The sequence below is a fragment of the Nesoenas mayeri genome (genome assembly GCF_963082525.1).
Source record: "Nesoenas mayeri genome assembly, chromosome: 8".
In the NCBI taxonomy this organism is placed as follows: domain Eukaryota; kingdom Metazoa; phylum Chordata; class Aves; order Columbiformes; family Columbidae; genus Nesoenas; species Nesoenas mayeri.
Window position 1 is genome coordinate 26,078,223 of NC_137554.1, and position 18,596 is coordinate 26,096,818.

General features: G+C 42.7%; 1 protein-coding gene across 4 annotated transcripts; it reads right to left on the reverse strand.

The window, feature by feature from the left end:
• Positions 1 to 1,211: 1,211 nt before the first annotated feature.
• SERBP1 (SERPINE1 mRNA binding protein 1) lies at positions 1,212 to 17,386 on the reverse strand. 4 transcript variants are annotated; one of them, XM_080348608.1, is made up of 10 exons: positions 16,879 to 17,386; positions 13,787 to 13,949; positions 12,725 to 12,862; positions 12,510 to 12,605; positions 11,928 to 12,002; positions 9,496 to 9,673; positions 6,356 to 6,403; positions 3,761 to 3,934; positions 2,737 to 2,775; positions 1,212 to 1,632 (listed from the first exon to the last, which is right to left on the reverse strand). In XM_080348608.1, exons 1-10 carry the CDS (start codon positions 17,264 to 17,266, stop codon positions 1,576 to 1,578), a joined length of 1,356 nt encoding a protein of 451 aa, XP_080204734.1. In that variant the 5' UTR covers positions 17,267 to 17,386; the 3' UTR covers positions 1,212 to 1,575. The 4 variants fall into 4 exon arrangements, with proteins under 4 accessions (XP_080204734.1, XP_080204735.1, XP_080204736.1 ...); XM_080348609.1 differs by having other exon boundaries at positions 12,510 to 12,581; positions 16,879 to 17,385; XM_080348610.1 differs by lacking the exon at positions 6,356 to 6,403 and having other exon boundaries at positions 16,879 to 17,384.
• Between the last annotated feature and the right edge of the window lie 1,210 nt (positions 17,387 to 18,596).

An 18,596-nucleotide genomic window follows, 5' to 3' on the forward strand; every position in this document is an offset into this window, starting at 1 on the left:
AGATAAAGCAAGCCAGCTAAACACCACAGTTAAGGAGTTTGGTATTTCATATTCAAAGGTCTCCGATACTTTTTGCCTGTCCTGTACAGCTTTTAAAAAAATAGGGCATTACCATTTGTTTTCTATCTACCTAGTTAAGAAACTACAAATATGTTATAAGCTGCCCAAAGTGTAACACATTAAATAAAATGAGAAACCTGTTTCTAGTCTCCTAACAAATGCTGCAGATAAAAACCCTAAGAAACCCTCCTTATTAGTCATTCTCTCAACTCCTTTTGTGTCCTGAAGTGGTAATCCTGTTCACAGGGATTAAATTAAACCTACAGCAAATTTCTACCGGGGTAGAAGGGTTTTCTTAACAATGGCGCTCTGAAAAACATTCATTTGTCAGCCAACAAATCAAGATTTCGAACACTGCGCAATTCCAGAACAAAATTCTGATGGAGAGGTGAAGTGTTGGGGTTTCGTTTTGCATCTTTTTGTTATCGCAACGTCCCCATCTGAAATGATAAACCAGAACTCCCTCCTGCCAACCCCCGCCAAGGCCTGTGTTGTTTCCTTGGTTGGTGCCGCTGCGGAGCAGGGCTGGACATGCCAGTACCGATGGGTTGTGTCACTCTGCTCGGTTCCACCACCGCCCACACCTCCCACAGCGGCAATGGTGGCTCCAACATCAGCGGATCCTCTCAAAGAAAAAACATCGGGAATTTAAAAACTCTCTCTTTTTTTTTGCCAACAAAGCATCTTGTTCTGTTGAAGGGAGGAGGGGGGAATAAAGGTTAAGAGGGTGAGTGAAAGGTGTAATACATTAATTTTTAAAAAACTTTTTAGACCAATTATCCACACATCATTGCTGGATCAATACACAGGTACTTAACTAGAAACCAATGTGCTTTGAATCTTTTTCAAGTATCTGGTATCAATTTTGTATAAAGATTTTGAGTAAACAAACTACCAAACAGATGAAAAATGACTGTTTTTCCAAGTCTGAAATGAAGCATTAAAACTAAAGTACTCCAGGAGTTAGTATTCCATACAGCACTAACAGTCTGCCAAATTAAAATGTCATATATTCCAAAAGACCATGGGCTGATAAAAATCTTCTAAACGGGAATTAAGGAAACGGAAATAGTGTGCAATACTTAAAACCCAGTTTGTAGTTTGGGGAAAATGTCTAAAATCCTGAATTAAAAAAAAAAACACAAATGAAGTGAAAGCTTTTAACTGGTACACACTGTTCACACCTATATTTCAAGTTTGGAAACGCATATTTTCAAGCAGCAATACAAAAAAGTATCCATGAAGAATGCATAATCTCTGAAAAAATTATGAAAACATCCCTGCTACCATTACATTTCTAAATACAAAACTGACTACCATATTGTTGCTTCTGTGTAGCGAGAGAAGTTCATTTTCAAAACAGATAAAATTCAGTCTTTAGGTGTGAATGGTATGAATGACAGTCTTTTTTTTTTTTTTTTTTTTTTTAAATTTCTTAGTTGTTTAGGATCCTTAAGCATGCAAGCCTCGGAGAGGAGGGCCCGACGAGGGCAGGGCTGGCTTATGACATCCAGTTTAGGACAGAGCTGGGAAAGCCTCTGGGTCATCTACATCAGGAGCAGAAGCACTTGACTGAAAGAGAAACATCAGAAAGTTATTACGTTCTGTGGCACCAGGTCCTGCCGCCTTTTAATTCCTCACACGTCACTAAGTCCTTCTGTTCGCCGAGCAAACACGGCTCAGCCGCGGGCACAGGGACACCACTCTGTCCCCGCACAGCGACACTTCTGGGGACTCCCTGCGGCCTAGAAAAACAGGGCTGGGAATTCCTCATGTTTAAAACTACTTTAACCTGAACCCTCTTAAATACTGTGTTTCCAAGAGATACACACTGCATTGGAATAAGCATCCTGGCACTGGACAAATTACTACAAGAGCAACTTTCTTTCCCCGTGATAAGCAGCATATTTTTTTTTTAAATTCCAAGGACTAGAAAGTCCCCTATACTACTTTTGAATCCAAACTGCCTGAAGAGACATTATAGGCAAACAGACCATGTTGGCACATGATTATCACACGAGGTTGTAAGTACATCTCTCTCCATTCTTAAAGAGATCCCTACATGTGGACTTAATGCTATTCTAGTAGCACATAACCATCAATTCTTAATGAGGTACATGACTGAAGTGTTACAGAAAAGGCCTGTTTGTAGCAAAACCTAAGATGCACATGTTTAATCTTCCCCCGTCAAGGTCAAACTGGCTGTGATTAAAAAAAAATTATGCTGACTTAGCCCTAAAAAGTCATACACATCAATCAGGAATCTCCTCGGTACTTTCCTAACAGGCTTTGCATCACATGTAAAAACAGTGCTGCAATTAAATGCAGAAATTAGGTATTTTAGAATGATCCTCACTTTGTCCATGAGGGATGTGGAAGAAAAGGAAGAGCCAGGAGAGTGGCACTTCCTGTAAACACATTCATTTATCAAGAGAAATACATTTAAACGGCTCCAATTAAAGTTGTATCAACATCTACAGGTAAGACTAAGACACTGCAGAAGAACCCAGCCCACAAAATCTAGTTAAAAGGTAATATAGCAGGGTTTCAAGCCTACAGCTTTAGCATGTCTAGTTGCTCATTACACAAAAGCAGAAAACCAGCCAAAAAAGCCCATCCACTGTGACAGCGGGGCCTTGTTCACAGGTAACTTGAGTGCCAGCAGAGATCACCAACCTGGTTGGGTGTGTGGATCACGTCAAACTCCTTCACCAACTGCAAGAAAATAATAATAATAAAAAAATCAGCATAAAATAAGCTGCTGAAAGGTTTTAATTACTTGATGAGGGCATTCTTGAAGAAGTAAGATGCTGTTTTAGCGAAACAGAGCAAACATCACCACCAATACATTTCAATTACTTAAAACTTTCTTATATTGATATCAGGAGAGCATTTTCTAACTAATAAGCCTAAAACTTAAAGTGATCCAGTGTAAAACAGAAAGAGTCCATGTCCTACAAGAGACAAAAATGAGCAAGCTTGGTCTGTGTGAAGAAAGCCACACCACACATCATTTTCTAGTGAGTAACAGTTTGACTAAATGCATTTATGCTGAATAAGTGATCCATATTAAATAAAACCTTTACTGTGGCTATACTGCAATATACTGAACTAAGCTTTACATTTCTCACCCCAACCTCCAATTCAGTATTTAGTCCTGATTTAGTTCTTTAGGGCTTCAGGACTAGAGGAAGAAAAAAATTACTGACCATTAGAAAAACACGAAAAACCAGTAAGAGTCCTATTTCCACATGAAAACCCCAAATCCTCAAATTCAAGATGTAACGTGCAGCTGTAAAATCAGTCTTTCACCCCTGGCAGGTCACAATGTGGATACACAGTCCTGACTATGGCTGAAAATAACCACTCTAGCACTTGTACATTCACATCTGCCCATAATGAGGAGTCATATTTTTGGGTTCAGACAAAGTCCAAAAATTAACTCATTTAATCCAATCTACTCACCAACCTCTCTTTTTTGGGGGGCTTTAATAACACCCCTGCTAAAATATTCCTCCCTTTGTCCTGACAGTAACCTAGTTTAAGGTGAACTTGTAAGAATAGACACAACACTTGGTTTTAAAATGCCCTGTTTGTTGTCAGGGCAACTGCCCCAGAACTCAGACACCTAAAACTACCTGTACAAAAGCCCTGGTAACAAGCAAAAGGAAACTGTTGTAGCTCAAGCTGCAGTACTCACCTTGTCAGTCCTGCCCCCACGGCTGGCCCTGCCACCACGGCCCCGGCCCCCCCGGCCCCCTCTGCCCCCACGCCCAGGGCGGCCCAAGTCTCCAAAGTTGATCTCCAGCTGGGATGTGATATCATTTGCGGGCTTGCGGAAGTGATGATCCATGACAGAGTCCTCAGCGTGAGCCTGAAACAAGTGTTTCTCCATCAGTAATGAAACAACACACAAATCACCAAAAAAACCTTTTCCTCTGCAGTTGCACCAAGCGCACTCCCAAAATGAGGACTTGATCGATTTCTTGATCAATTCAAGTTAAAAGACAAGCGTAGGAATTGTTAGGAATCAAGTTACACCACTTGTGTACACAATAAAACCCTACGCAGGTGATCAAATAAGTGGATGAGCAAACAAAGGTATTTTGCATTTCTGAGATAATTCAGGGAAGCTCTGGATCTCCTTCAGACATGTTTAGGCTTACTGAGACCAAACTGACTATCACAAGCCAGTACAAAACCTCATTTTCTAGCATTTCTCACTTCACATCCTGAGAAATCTTCAGGTCCTATCTATTTATTTTATTATTTTAAAATACTTACTTGGTAACCCATCTTTATTTTGCTCAATGAGTACTTTACACTTTCCTATTTCCCAAGGGAGATGGTAAGAAATCCCTTATCACTTTGCATTAGCCATAACAAACAGCAAATGAGGCATAAACACTTCAAACACAAAGTAACTCAAGTAGCCAAAACATTAATGCTAAAACAGAGAACCAATTACACTGAAAACCCACCACTTGGGCCACCTTTGCCAGGACACAACATTCTCCTACAACTGGTTCGTTCTCAGCGCATTCACAGCAAGAAACCGGAGTCTCGAGGAGCAAGGTACGCAAGGAGCTGCATCTAACACCAGAAATACCACTGTTCGGCACATTTGAATATTTTAAATTATTACACACTGAATACAAAAAGAATCAAGTGTTTTTTAAGTGACTATTTTTCCTATTTTGTACAAATTGTTTTTCCACGTGTTAAGCCAGGTTTTGGCACCTTTGACAATAAAACTGGCCACACTGCACCAGATCAAGCATTTATCTAAGCCAGTACTGCCTCTTACAAGGCTCAGCCATTGTGTTTTGGAAATGTGACAATACTCAACACTTTCTTTTCCTATAAGTCCCTAATTTCTGGCAGGGTAATTTTGAGTTTGCTTGTTTTTTCCTACAGAAGCACCACATACAAGCTGAACCCTCCTGATTCTTATTTCTCTTGTGGTGCAATCACACAATATGCTGACTTTCAAAGGCAACATATTGTGCAACTGAGCCCCATACCCTTTAATTACCATTTGTGCATCCTTCACAAGGCAGCCAATGGTACACAGAAGTCTGCAGTGTAAAGGCTGAAAGCTGCTTTCAGGGCTTTCTTGAGTCAGCCACAAGCACCATAATGTACAGAGCCATCCCCATTAATTAATTAGCCCTTCCCATCCCCAGCCCCACCCTTGGCCTCCACAGCGTCCTGCAGCGTTGGGCACTGCTATTTAATTAGGCACAAGGAGAAACATCGCTCCACGCTGCTTTATTTCAAACATACTTCACTGGAATGTCTTCCATGGAACAACTTGTCCCCCCACCCCCGTGTTGATTTTTCAGATCTGCAGACCCTTCCCTCAGAGATCTCTTTTCCAAACTTAAGAAGTTATTTTGCAGAGAAAAGTCATTCCACACCTCAGCCTGACATGACAACACTCAAATATAACTACAGCAACAACTTGTAAAACAGTGCACCATACCTTTTGTTATGGTTTTGATTCCTCTCCTACTACTTAATATTTTATCTACAGTTTTGATCGCTCAAGGGTACTGAGGTTGTATTTTCAACTTATTCGTAGTTATACGACATTGTCTTCGGTGAGCGGTAGTATCAGTAGATTCGTACAGTAATTCTGTGCATTTCCTTCCCTACACTGTTATTGCTTAAAACAAGAAATACTACAGTCCATCAAAACCATTGTGTTTTCATAACTTAACTTCGGTTTAACCATTAAACCAAGAAATAGCAAATTCTGTATGTAACCCAATGATTTCTTTATCTGAAGTAACTAAAGCTAATTTAAAACACCAATAAAAGACTGGCATATTCTCCTCCTCCTCTTCTATCCCTTAGGTGACAACAGTGATAAGCACACCATACAAATTGCTTGTTCTGAATCATCTCTGGAAGCATTTAATCTGTATGTATTGGCAATTCTCACCAGTGCTCTCATCTAATAATAACCAATAGCTTCTTGAAGGCATTGCTGCACTTACGGGTCTTGGGGAAGGCTGTCAAAAAATAGGAACAAGCTACAAACGGAAAGAGGGCCAAAGCAGACAGTGAAATATGGAAAAACAACCAGCAATACCACCAAAAAAAACCAAACCACCAAAAACCAGACTCATGATAAAAGCATTTATGATGAAGTTTGAAGTTAGACAACAGGCATGGACAGAAGAGCTCAACATTGTATCTACTTGTGTTCTCTGTTTTTTTGACTTTTTAATATCAGAAGAGGCTCATATCAAAACACAGGTATTGCCAGTTAGATAGAAAGGATCAGTACCTCATTTGACTCCAGCAGACTCCCCTGCATTTCTGTCATCGCCTTTGTCTGATGAAAGTTGCGTGTCCACGACAAAGTGACAAAAGGAACAAAGGGAGAAAACAAAGGGAAGAAATGAGACTCGACTACGTACAGGAACAACAGGTAATAAGGTCACATGAACCTGACGGGTACAGATGTCACTGAGCACATGAAGCAGCAAAAGGATGAGAGCAACAGCTGCACGAGCATCCAGAAAGAGCAGAGGGACAGAACACATCACCAGCGTGGAGACAAGAGAAATCACAGAGATCTCAGACCGACAGCGAAAAAGGAACACAGGCCGGTCTCCTGCACCTCCACTCATCAGGCACACGGTGTACAGAACTGGATGGATAAGAGGGTGGAATGTTTAAAATTGCCGTTAATGACAAAAGCACGGCTTCGATCCAAGAGTCGCTCCTCCAAATTTTGAGAAGATTAACTATTCTGAATTGTATTTCTCAGTCTCACACTGCAACCACCTCTAAGGAAGTGATTTGATTAGCAAGAAAGTCTGAAGGCAAAGGAACGAGGTGCAGCAGATACAGAGGAGCTGATCTCCTGGTGTATCAGTCTTTCCAGGAGACTTGCATCCAACTTCCTGAACGAATTTCAAGATCTTTCCACAATGCAACTCCTTCCCATTTTTTGTTCAGCCACATCAGCAGAACTTACAAGACTCAATCCACTAAATCAGCTGCAGAGAAGGAAGAAAAGAGGATCTCTGTCTTACAGCATAACCCAAACCCCTGGAAAGTATCACAGTACTGGGTCTGCCAATACACACAGATTTCATAATAAACCAGTAAGAATCTCACACAGTATTAAGAGTTCATTTTATACCAACTATTACTTTCTAGGAAATAGAAATAGCAAACATGAAAAAGAGGGAAGAGCTCAGATGGGGTCAAGTGTTTCAGCCCTCAGTGAATGGCACAAGGAGGAGGAGGAGGAGGATGATGAGGAAGAGTAAAGCTCTTTCACAAGACTCCAGCAGATGAATAGCACCAGTACCTCAGATTCCCTTTCCCCACAGATTCCTAGAACATTCTCAAGCTACAGGAATGGGGGTGGTCATCACAACACTACAAGTTTCTGAGAAAATCTCTTGGGTCACATTGCAATTTTGAGCTATAAAGATACAGAATATTTGGGACTGAAAACCAGAATTACTTAGAAACCAAGTCACTGCCACACAGCAACTGCCTTCTTATAAATAAGCATCACAGAAACCTCACATCAGCTTAATTTCATGACTCATAAATATGTCCAAGAGGACAAATTGAAAAAGAACAGCTGGAGATTGGTAGGTTTTGTTCACAACTCCTAAATATTCCACCTTTTAAAGCTGTTGAAGGCTTTCCTAATGCCTGTATTATAGAGCTATTCTGCTATAACACTGCACAGGAAAAGCCCCACGCCCCTGCCCAGGGGATCAGTAAACAACCAGTAAGTGAAATGAGGAGAGACGTATGCCCAACATACAATGAAAGCGGGCCAAAAGCATCTATATATAAAGGCAATTTTGTTAATATCTCACTCCTGTGCTTATACAGCAAGGAGCTGTTAACTTCTAGGTGATAGTGTTAAATACCTGACTCATTTCTTTGAGAAGTTAAACAAATACACCTACCAAATAGAAAAATTTAACTATGCCCGTTCTTTCATGAAAGTAAATGGATGAGTTAGTCTCCTTGGTTTTGTCTGAGTTTTTCTGATTTAACTACTCATTCATTTTTCAAATGTAAAATACAGTATGGATCTTTCTAGCTTCTAAATTACTCAAGAGTACCACTATCTTACTACATGATCATACATACAGATATGTTAGAAAAGACTGTTTTCAGCTGACAGAATGTCAAATAAATCTGCTTCAGAGAGACTGGGGCCAAGGAGTGTTTTGTGACACACTTACAGGACCACAGGTTTAGTAAATCTTGGTAAAGTACATAAATACTTGTTTAAACCAACTCTTCATATACAGCAACATTCAGTCTAATTCAATTTCCCTTTTCTACACAAGCAAGAGAAAGCGGTATTTAATGAGCACTGCAAACACTTAAAGTAAACAAAAATATGTGCAATCATTTAAAGAACTGAACTACCTTACACAGCAAGAAAATAGTAAACCAAAAAAGGCTGCGACAGAGTCAATCCCATCCTGAGTTCAGTGAGATTAGAAAGTTTTCATTGCAAGTGCTGACTAGTGCCTCCCCATCTGTATTATATCCCCAGCTTAAAAGACAAAACTGACAAGGTGTGAAAAAGCAGAATCACATATTAGAAAACCAAACAGCACATTACATTATTATCTAGTTACTTGAAAGCGAGTCAGAACCATCTGGTATACAAAGCTGCAGACCACCCATTAACAGTGGCCCACTTAAAAGTGTTAAAACCAGAGATTAATGCAGCCCCGCATTAGAAAATAGCTCTCAGCACTTCCTTCCCCGCTCAAGTGAAAGAGTATGTCTCTCCGCTTTTGCTATCCTGGAATAGTCATTAAAATTGTGCAATGACTGCAATCAGTATGCTGGAGAAACTGAAGTTTTAAAATCATCCTACAGCAACTATGTTGATTATCACTGAGGCACACAAACGTATTTCACCTCGTTTCTCAAAAGCTTTGAGGATGCTTTTCTATATAACATTACAAAATGAGAAGATATCTGTGTTACAAACTTGAGATACACAGTTTAGGCATTAAGGTGTCTGAGGCATGGCCAGTATTTCTTTAATCTTGCATCACGTTTAGCAAGCACCATAAATTGATGTACCGTATAAAAAATTAAGAAATACTTTTGCTGTTGACCAACTTTTTCTAAAATGCTCACCAAGAGACAGTCCTTACAACATTACCTGCCCCGATGCACCAGTATTCCAGTCCCAACTCTAGATTACATCCCAGTATACACCAGATTCACTGGCAGAATTAACCACAATGAAAACTGTACTTATGCTACTCCATAACTTCAGTGTTAGTAACTGAAATGTTGTTCTCACTTTTATCAGTTTTTAGCTACAGCATCTCAAAGAATGGAGCTTCCACTCCAAGAAGTGTGCATCAATACAAAAACCTATACAATCTGGATACAGGCAAATATTGAAAATCACTTTACCTCCTCGCTCTTTGACTTGTGAAGAACAAATCCTTTTTTCCATTGCCCATCAGCACCCTCATTTGGTTTACGGATGTTGAACTCAACTTTTGCACGATCCTTACTTTGAATAGCTTTCCACTCGTCCAGAGTCATTTCCTTAGGACCTTCTTCCTTAACTTCTTCGACCTCATTCTCCCTGGAGTAAATTCACAGATATTATGATCATGACTTTGAACTCACATTCTAGATACAACAAATTCAAAATCAGTTGCTAATCAGCAAACAGATGATAAAAAAAGTTTGTCAAGTATATAGCAAGTAAGAGGTGTACATCACACCACCCAGAAACCAGACATGAAAACTCATATCCTTTAGCCAGAGTGCCTAAAAAGCCACCTCACAGCCATACACCTTTAAGCAACTAAATGGTGAGCACAGCAAAATGTTCAAATCAGCATTGACCTGTGCCATCTATTCATCACATGAATGACAATTTTCTTTACAAATATCAAAACCTAATTGCTGCAATAGACTTGTTTGGGGCTTTTTTTCCCCTTTTGTAGATACCTCTCTCCCAAGGATTCCAGTTAAGGCAGTGAGAGAGAGCTGCTTCTTACCACAATTTCCAAGTTTGTTAGTTTTTATAAAACCAGAAGTTAAACAGCTTTAGATAGTCTGCTTCCTTTATTGAACCAAAGATGATAACTGAAACAAATTTTACTTTCAGCTAACTTGGAAAAAACAACAGCATACAACTCAGTGACTTGTGCAATACATCATCTCACTGTAAATCTTTGGTGCCTCTACCTTCTGCCAAAGAGCTATTTTTAAATAAAACACACAACCACTATACTCAGTAACAGATGTTTTAACTACACAGGCAGTCAATTCTCCACTCAAGTCTTCATAAAAATTTCCCATTAATAGAAAACGAGTGCCATGGATGTGCAGCAAAAAGATCACAAAGGCCTCAACTTAAGAGAAAAGGTCTTTATTTTGTAGTCATTAATTTTGATGTAATAATGCAGATGTTTTACATCCAACTTAGTGTATTTCAATTTTTCTTCATTCTGTAGTTCAGAGATATTTTTGACATAGTGTATATTCAGAATATTTTTTTTTGTTCAAGGTAATGACATTCTGTGCATTTTACTGCAGTAAAACACCCAACAGTTCTGCTGAAACCTTTCAGTTAAAGGTCCACATCAAACTAGTCAATGTGAAAACTAAACCCACGTAACATGCTTTTCTATAAAAATTGCTGGGGGATTACAGCAGATGCGTTATGCTTGAAACTGAGAAAAGCACACATTTACTGCATATTGGAGGAAAAAGAAAAAACATGAAAATAGTCTACAGAATTTTGCAGATAATTGATGTGCACATGGATGGGTCGGTGTCTGGTCAAGCACCAGGACACTGCTACTAATAAATATCCAGAAAATACTGAAGACACAACAAATTTAATACATGCAGACTTTCAATACATATAATTTTAGCAAGGGCTAGCTAACTTGCATTTTCTGAGCAACGGTCAAGCTGTAATTCCTTAAAAATTCACGTACTACTTCTGCATACAAGACCCAAACCTTGGACCACCATAACCTCAGAGAACAGCATTTAGTCTTTTTTTTTTTAGTTAAACTAAATCAATTTCTTACTCTCTATGCAGTAATTGTACCCTCTTTACCACTAACCAAAATTATTGGTGAGGAACTCAAGCTATAGCAAACTCCGCATTAGAAAACTCGGGCAAACAAGTATTTCAAAATTCTATCTTGTCTGCCATTTTCTTTTGAATTCACAATAAAGCACATTCCTCATTAAAATATTTTATTAAGCTATCCTACCATAAGCACTACTGCTCATTCTGCTTCTCTAGTTACTCTATTTCATTCCTCCAGCCACTGGTTTCTTCTGTAGCAGTGTCCAAGTGAAATGAGAAGTGATCAAGTTAACTTCTTTGAAAATACTCTGCATACACTGAAGCGGGAGAATGAAAAAGCAACAACCTTTCTTCTACAGGCTGGTCACACAGTTTCCAACTGTTGTTTTGAAAAACTAAGTCTAAAAAAAGTTACCTTCCACTGGCAGAAGAACATTTTGTCCCTTTTCCTTGGTTAGTCTACCTAGAGCAGAGATTATTTTGATTCGGTACTTCAGAGTTGCAATCCTGAGACCCTAAGCGTATTAGAACTGATTATTAATAACTAAATCTGAAAGTGACCCAAGAGCTCGTATGACACCAAAGAACAGCTTCAAGGTAACAATTTTTAGACTTGCAGTATTTAAAGAGACAGCCTTTCAGCACCATTGCAAATAATTTCATATCTACTGAAGAGAACAGATCTAAGTTGGGCAAAACACAAGTAGGGATAAATCCCAGGGGTTCAAGGCAAAGCAATACTTCCTTTGAAGCAAAAAAGAGCATTAAGAGGAGTGGTACTCACTTATTTTCAGAATCAGCAGGCGGATGTTCCTCTCCCTCCGGCGTTTCCTCAGTTACAGCTGACTGATCCAATTCACTGCAATTACATAATGTTTGGAGGTTCATTTTTTAAAAGTTCCTCCCTATTTAAAGCTACATAAGATTTCATTAAGAACTGGTGCTCTGTGCCTTTTAAATTCTATACTATCCACTTTCCACACGGTTTTCCCCAACACTTGCTAGGACCCATTTTGAAAGCCTCCCACTATACCGTGAGACACAGAGTTGATTTGGGTATTAAAAATTCTGTTTTCAATGTAATACCTATCAAAAATGCATGCTTAATCTGATCAAATTATTCTATTTTTAGTAACAAAATTGTAAGACCTTCCACTCCAGACTTGCCCACAATTTTTGTTTTAACAGTGAAGCCATCTCTTGTGTTACAAGAAATTGATAATTTTCTAAATTCTGCAAAGGCTGCTTTAAGATTGTAGCAAAAATTATCAAAAGTAAAGGCACAAAAGACAGCTAAATGTTTGCATTTTGCAAGCTGTAAGGATTAGGATTTTTTGTTATTTCTGAGCAATTACAGATTACTAACGTGAGTTCGTCTTTGACGGTTCCCCAGTTGTGCGATCCGCTGCCACCGCGCTTGTCCTCATGCTTTAGGCCACTGAAATGTGAATGTGAAACAGAACTAACAAAACTGAGTTAACATTATAGTGTCCAGATACAGAAATTCAAAGGCAAATTTTAAAATGTGTTTTAATTGTAAAGGATAGTTCCAAAAAAAACCAGAAAAAGGTAAAGACTTACGATCTATCGCTGCCACTATGTCTGTCAAATTCACGTTTGCCGCGAGAGTCAAACCCGTCTCCTCTGCCCATCCCACGGCCACGGCCACGGCCTCTTCCAAGCCCCCCACGGCCACGCATCGGTCGGTCAATAATGGGTCTGGCACAGAACAGTCAAACTTGAATATCTCACCTCCAAAAATCTACAGTGTGATTTTTAAGGCTGCTTCTCTTTTGAGAATTTTATTTACTTACTTTTCCTCTGATAATTACTGTGTGTAACTGTGTTGAGGCTCTAATTTCAATGTCAAATTATGGCACTGAAAAAACCCAAATATAAAATACCTGCATTTTAGAATCTGGAATCAAATGCTCGGAAGGATTACCATTCATTTGCATCTTCTGGCACTAAATCCCAAAATTTAGTACTTGTATTGTGTTAAATCAGTAGCTGATACTACAATTTCAATTTAACTCACGTTCATCCAACTTACTTTTAAAAAGATTTAAACTTTGGCTAGTAAAATGTGAATATTTGAACACTACTTTCAGAACACCTGAACTCTGAATGGCACATGGTACTTGAGACACTTGAAAATTTGTCAAGACATAAAATGGCTTCACCAATTCCAGATCAAGAGTAGCTGCAGCCAAGGTGTAAACACCTACATGGACTTTTATGGGCTTGAAGTCAGCTGTACACATTTAAGCAACAGCTGTATCAGCAAATAAATTTCATCCTGCAGGCAAGAGCTACACTCTGAGTTCCTTTCCTGACCCATCCGATATAGATTTATGGTGGATATCTGATTTAAATCATGTTTTCAGTTAAGCCAATGGAATTGTTCGTGTTAGATCACTCTTGATCTATAACTTCAGCCAAGTTTGTAAACAACATCATGGAAAAGCGAAGTGTTATGTGCTACATGATATATACTCTTCTTGTGACTGACAGAAATCTAATTCAATCAATCTAATTTTGATCGAATCAGCTTCTTTTTTTCCTTTTTTAAACTTAGTAGAAGTTGGGACAGCCCCTTGCTATCAAAACTAAGGAAGTTGTCAGAGAAGACAAAATTCTTACTTATCAACAGAAAATTCTCCTCCTTCGCCTTTCTCCTCAGCAGGTTTGTCAAAGCGGCGCTCGCGGGGAGGTCGTCTCTCCGGTCTCCTGTCGATGGGTTTGCCTTCACCCTGCTGTTGCTGCTGCTGCTGCTGATCAGGCCTCCTGCCAATACGTCTTATCCCTGAAACATTAGGCAAAACACATCAACGGAATGCAGAGCTGCTCTGGGAGAGATACCGACTCTTGACACCGTAAAACAATATAGAAGGTAAGCTGGAACTGAAGTCTTTCTTCTAGCCTGGTGACTAGATAATCTGAGAAACTATACTTCTATTTAAAAGTCACTGTAAGTCATTTAAGTCTTATTCACATTTTTACGCAGCATTTCTATTAAACTGTATTCTGTACAAGTGTACGCTCTTAAAATACTGTAGGAAACAAAACCTGTCAGAGCACACAATGCATCAATAATCTGCATTAAATGATAAGAGTTAACTTTCAAAGAAGGATCAGGATAAGCAATTTTTTTTTTTCTCTGTAAGGTGCTTTTCAGGTAAAACAAATAGTTTTTATTTTGATGAGCACCAGCATCACCACACTGGACCCAAGTCCCTCTGCCAGCCACGCTGCTCCATCCCCTGCGCTCTCCTGGGACACAGTGCTCCCAGGGCAGGGTGTGCTCTCCCCAACTGGTGCCACTTGCAGCCCCAGTACAGGAGCTACTGGTCAGTGACCACATGGCATGTTCATCCACACCAGTCCTCCCAGTCCAACACATGCTCCCTGACAAACTCACCTCAGTGTGCACTTAAAATATCTGTAGAATACCCTGTGCCACTGAACCCATCAGCCTTCTGCCCTCCCTCTCTATGCCTTCTCCAAGTTGTTTTTTAAAATAACAATTCCCAATGGGCATTATCTGCGTCTCTAAGACATCTGAAGGATCTTAAACACAGGGACTTCTCTCACTCACATGAAAGGCCAGTTTACTCTTTAGAAAGCTCTGGGCAAACACATTACTCCTTTGTTATACTCTTTTTTTGCTAAAATGTTTAGGGAAAAACCACTAAGCAAACCAAGCGAGGCTGGCTTAAGAATTGTCAACTATCTTTTAAAATAAAGTTGCCAATATCTATTTTTTTTTAAAGAACTAAGTTCCTGCCTAATAAGCAATGTCATATTTGGGTGGGGCTAAAGAAGTTACAGTTGTAATGATATCCAAGCCAACACACCCAAATGAACGTCTTCCTTACCTTACAAGCTGTATTTAACATGAAGTTTGCATGACAAACATCGCTTGCTAAGTAATCCTGATTCCCTGAGGACACATGGGGGTTAAATGCACCAGCACTTGCTTTGAAAAGGGCTCCCCAGCTGAGGAGGACCAGCTCATTTGAAGAGGAAAGGGGCCAGGGGCACACAGGAGGTATGCTGCACAACTGGAATGAATCCACGGCTTTTGAATTTCAACGCCCTGCGCTCACAAAAACCTGGTTCCTGGTGAAGCCCAACCAAAAATACAAGTTCTAACCAAAAATACAAGTTATTACTTTTTCTCAGCATCACAAAGCTTTGAACTGCTAATTCACCAGTCAAATAATTTGCACCTTTACAAAGTAGTGGAATAGTTCTAAACTGCAATACATTTGTACAGGATACAAACCCTCGTCAATACCATGGCACCAAACACCTTTATAATAACTATAGTCCCACGTGAAAAATAGAACTTTTCCAACTGGAAGGTGACTTTTTTTTCCTACAGCGCTCCATACACACTGCTACAACAGCAGGCCTAACTTTCTCTCTTTAACTACCACAAGAAGCCACAAAACACTTTTTCATAGTGAACTAATGCTCATTCTTGAAAATGAACGTGAAATCCAGGAGGTAAACTTGGCCTGCTAGACCTACCCAAAACCCTGTGTTTCCTTGTGCTGGCCCAAGAAACTGCCTGTGTTTCAGGTTCACCTCATGAGGGACAGCACCACGATTCTATATCTGACTAGTATTTCCAGAGGATACTGGCTTAGCAAAATCACCAGTCAGGACAAATTATTGCATTCCTCACAGGGGAAAAACTCTCAAGTGTTCAAGTGCAGAAAAACCCTAAGCAAAGTGTAACACAGTACCTGACTTCTGCTTCTCACAAGGTGTTTGCAAATAACATCAGAGAGGCCCAGAGAGTCATTTTACAACATGCACTGCAATAAATGCTGAAGTACGAGGATGCTTTCATGTAGCACTGCGCTCTTCTAAAATGGCCATGTTTCTGAAAAGATCGTTTAAACTGGCAAGTGATTTCCTCACCCACACCCCAACTGCTGTCACCACACTTTGATGCATTTGAAAGACCCCAATATAATCAGAATTCTGACCAAATCGATGTGGACTGAAGTTTGGGCAGGGTACAGCTGCCTGCCACGGGACCACATGTGCACAGAAAATCCATCCCTCTTCGTTGTCCGACTCAATACTTTGCCCAATGTGCATTAATTTCACCTATTTGTGCTTTGATTTCTTTTTTTCCAATAAAACAAATTTTGCCGTGTGAGATGTCTTACGGGTTTAAACAGACACGGCTGAGAACTCATACAACTTATTATTAAAATATATACACGGCTCCTATCAACACCGTTCCCAAAAAAATAACCCAAGTGACTTTTGAAGAGCCCAGGGCCTGCCAGGTCTCCTGTCAAAGCCGCCGGCCTACCCGAAGCACGATTAAAAAGCGCAGGATGCGTCGCTGGGGTTTTCTGCCCCACGTTCCCACAGGAGAACAGGTACTTGGGCAGAGAGGCGGCACCGGGCACCCCACGCACCCACGACTCCATTTTGCGCGGGGACTCACCACGTGCGGCCGGGCAGCCCGGCGGGGACAGCAGCCGCTCCCCCCACAGGTGCCCCGGGCGGCCCCGCCATGCGCTTCCCCACGTGGGGGCGAAGCCGACCCGGGCGACGGAGCCGCCGCCGCCGCTCAGGGCTCGGCCCTGCCCGGGGCCCCCGCGCTCCGCCGCCTTCCCGCCGCCTCCTTTGTGCGCGGCGGGACGCGGCCCCCACGGGCCGAGGGGCGGCCCCTCGGCTCCCTCCCCCGCCGCAGCCCCCCGGCTCACCCTCCTTCCGCAGCGGAGCGCCGGGCTGGCCGCTGCCCTCCTCCCGCCGGTCACCCACGGCCCCGGCCGAGGCGGCGAAGGGCGGCAGCGGGTTCTTGCGCTCCTTCTGCGACTCTCTGCGCAGCTGCTTGGCCGCGCTGCCGACGCCGCCGCCAGCGCCCGCCTGGCCCGGGCCGCCGCCGCCGGCCCCGCCGGAGGAGTTGGTCTGGGCGCCCGCCGGGCCGCCGCGGGCCCCGCCGCCCCCCTGGCTCCCGCCGCCGCCGCCGCTCTCTTTCCTCCGGGTCTCGGCCGCCCGCAGCACCTCGAAGGGGTCGGACTCGTCATCAAAGAGCTGGTCGAAGCGGTTGGTGACGACGCAGCCGAAGCCCTCCTGCAGGTGTCCGGGCATGATGGGCCCCCGTCGGCGGGATCCTGCTCCGATGCTGCCGGGCCCCCCTCGCCCTGCTAGCTGCCGCACAAGATGGCCGGCCGCGAAGAGACCCGCTTCTCTTCCGGCGCCGGGCACATCCGGGCACCTCACCCCCGCGCGGGGCACGACGGGAACGGTAGGCGGCCCGCTCCCGCCGCCGCCCGCGCCCGCCCGCCGGACTACAGCTCCCAGCGTGCCCCGCGCCGCCATGGCCCGGGCGGGGCCGCGCTGGGCGGGAGCGGCGGCGGGAGCGGGCGGTGCGGGGGCCCTGCGGCCCCTCACGGAGCACGGCCGCGACCCGGGGAGGGGGAGGGCCCGGGGAGGGCTTTGCCGACAGCGGGGACATCGGCCCTGGCGCGATGAGCCGCTTTTTTAGGCGATTTCTGAAGCTCGAGGCCTCTGGGCCCGGTGGCGGGCGCCGTTCCCTCGGGTGCAGGCCGCTCTCCTCAGGACACGGGCCCGAGGGGCCTCGGCCTGCGCTGGAAGGTGGAGAAACTGCTGACCTCAGGGCGTACTGCGGGAGAAAAGCGGGAAAAAAAAATAGACGGTTTAAGAAATGTCGCTGTTAAAAGTGCAACAAGCTAGAAGGGTATAGGTGGGGCTTATTCAAGCGTTAAATAACGCAGGCTGGCTTCAACGAAGTTACAACGTTTAATTAGCTGTTAAGACACTTTCAGAGGGTCCTGACAGGCGCGAGTGAAAGCGTGACCCGGTCACAAATTCACACTTTCATACTTGTGTGTGGCTGAGTAAATGCACGAATACATGGAGCTGCTGAATATCTCACTCCATCCTTCTTCTCTGTCTTGTTGCCTTGTAAAAGCAGGTTAGAAAGCCTGAATAGCGCGGAATCAGCATTAGTTTGTGTTCCCCAGCACAAACCTCCGTGGGACGGACGCCCTGGAGCCCTCGAGTCCGTCCCTTCAGTGGTTATCACCAGATCCACCATCAGATCCAGCGCAGGCCAGGGGAGAAACACCCCTCAGTTGTGCGTGGAGGTTCAGAAAAGTGATAGTGCTGCAGCGTTCGGTTTGAAAGCAAATCGTTCTTGCATCAAGGTGGGGAAGATCATTGCCATGAGTGCTCGAACCACCGCACGTACAGAGGGTGGGCACAGTCCTTCTGTCGAGAGGTGGAGTTAACGCACGGACACCTTGCTCTGCTCAGGATAGAGAACGTTTTTTAATGAAAAATCTGTGAACCTGACGCTTCTCACTAGCATTAAATTGCTTTTTAAAGCGTGACACTGATATAAACGTGTGTGTCATTGAGGGCAACTGAAGCAACAGCGATTTAAGAGATTTGCTGC

Coding starts and splice junctions, on each gene's coding strand:
- SERBP1 (XM_080348608.1), bottom strand. CDS start 17,266: ATGCCCGGACACCTGCAGGAGGGCTTCGGCTGCGTCGTCACCAACCGC. Junction 9,674..11,927: donor CCTGCTGATTCTGAAAATAA/GTGAGTACCACT, acceptor AATTTACTCCAG/GGAGAATGAGGTCGAAGAAG. Junction 3,935..6,355: donor GTCTGCTGGAGTCAAATGAG/GTACTGATCCTT, acceptor CACTTGTTTCAG/GCTCACGCTGAGGACTCTGT.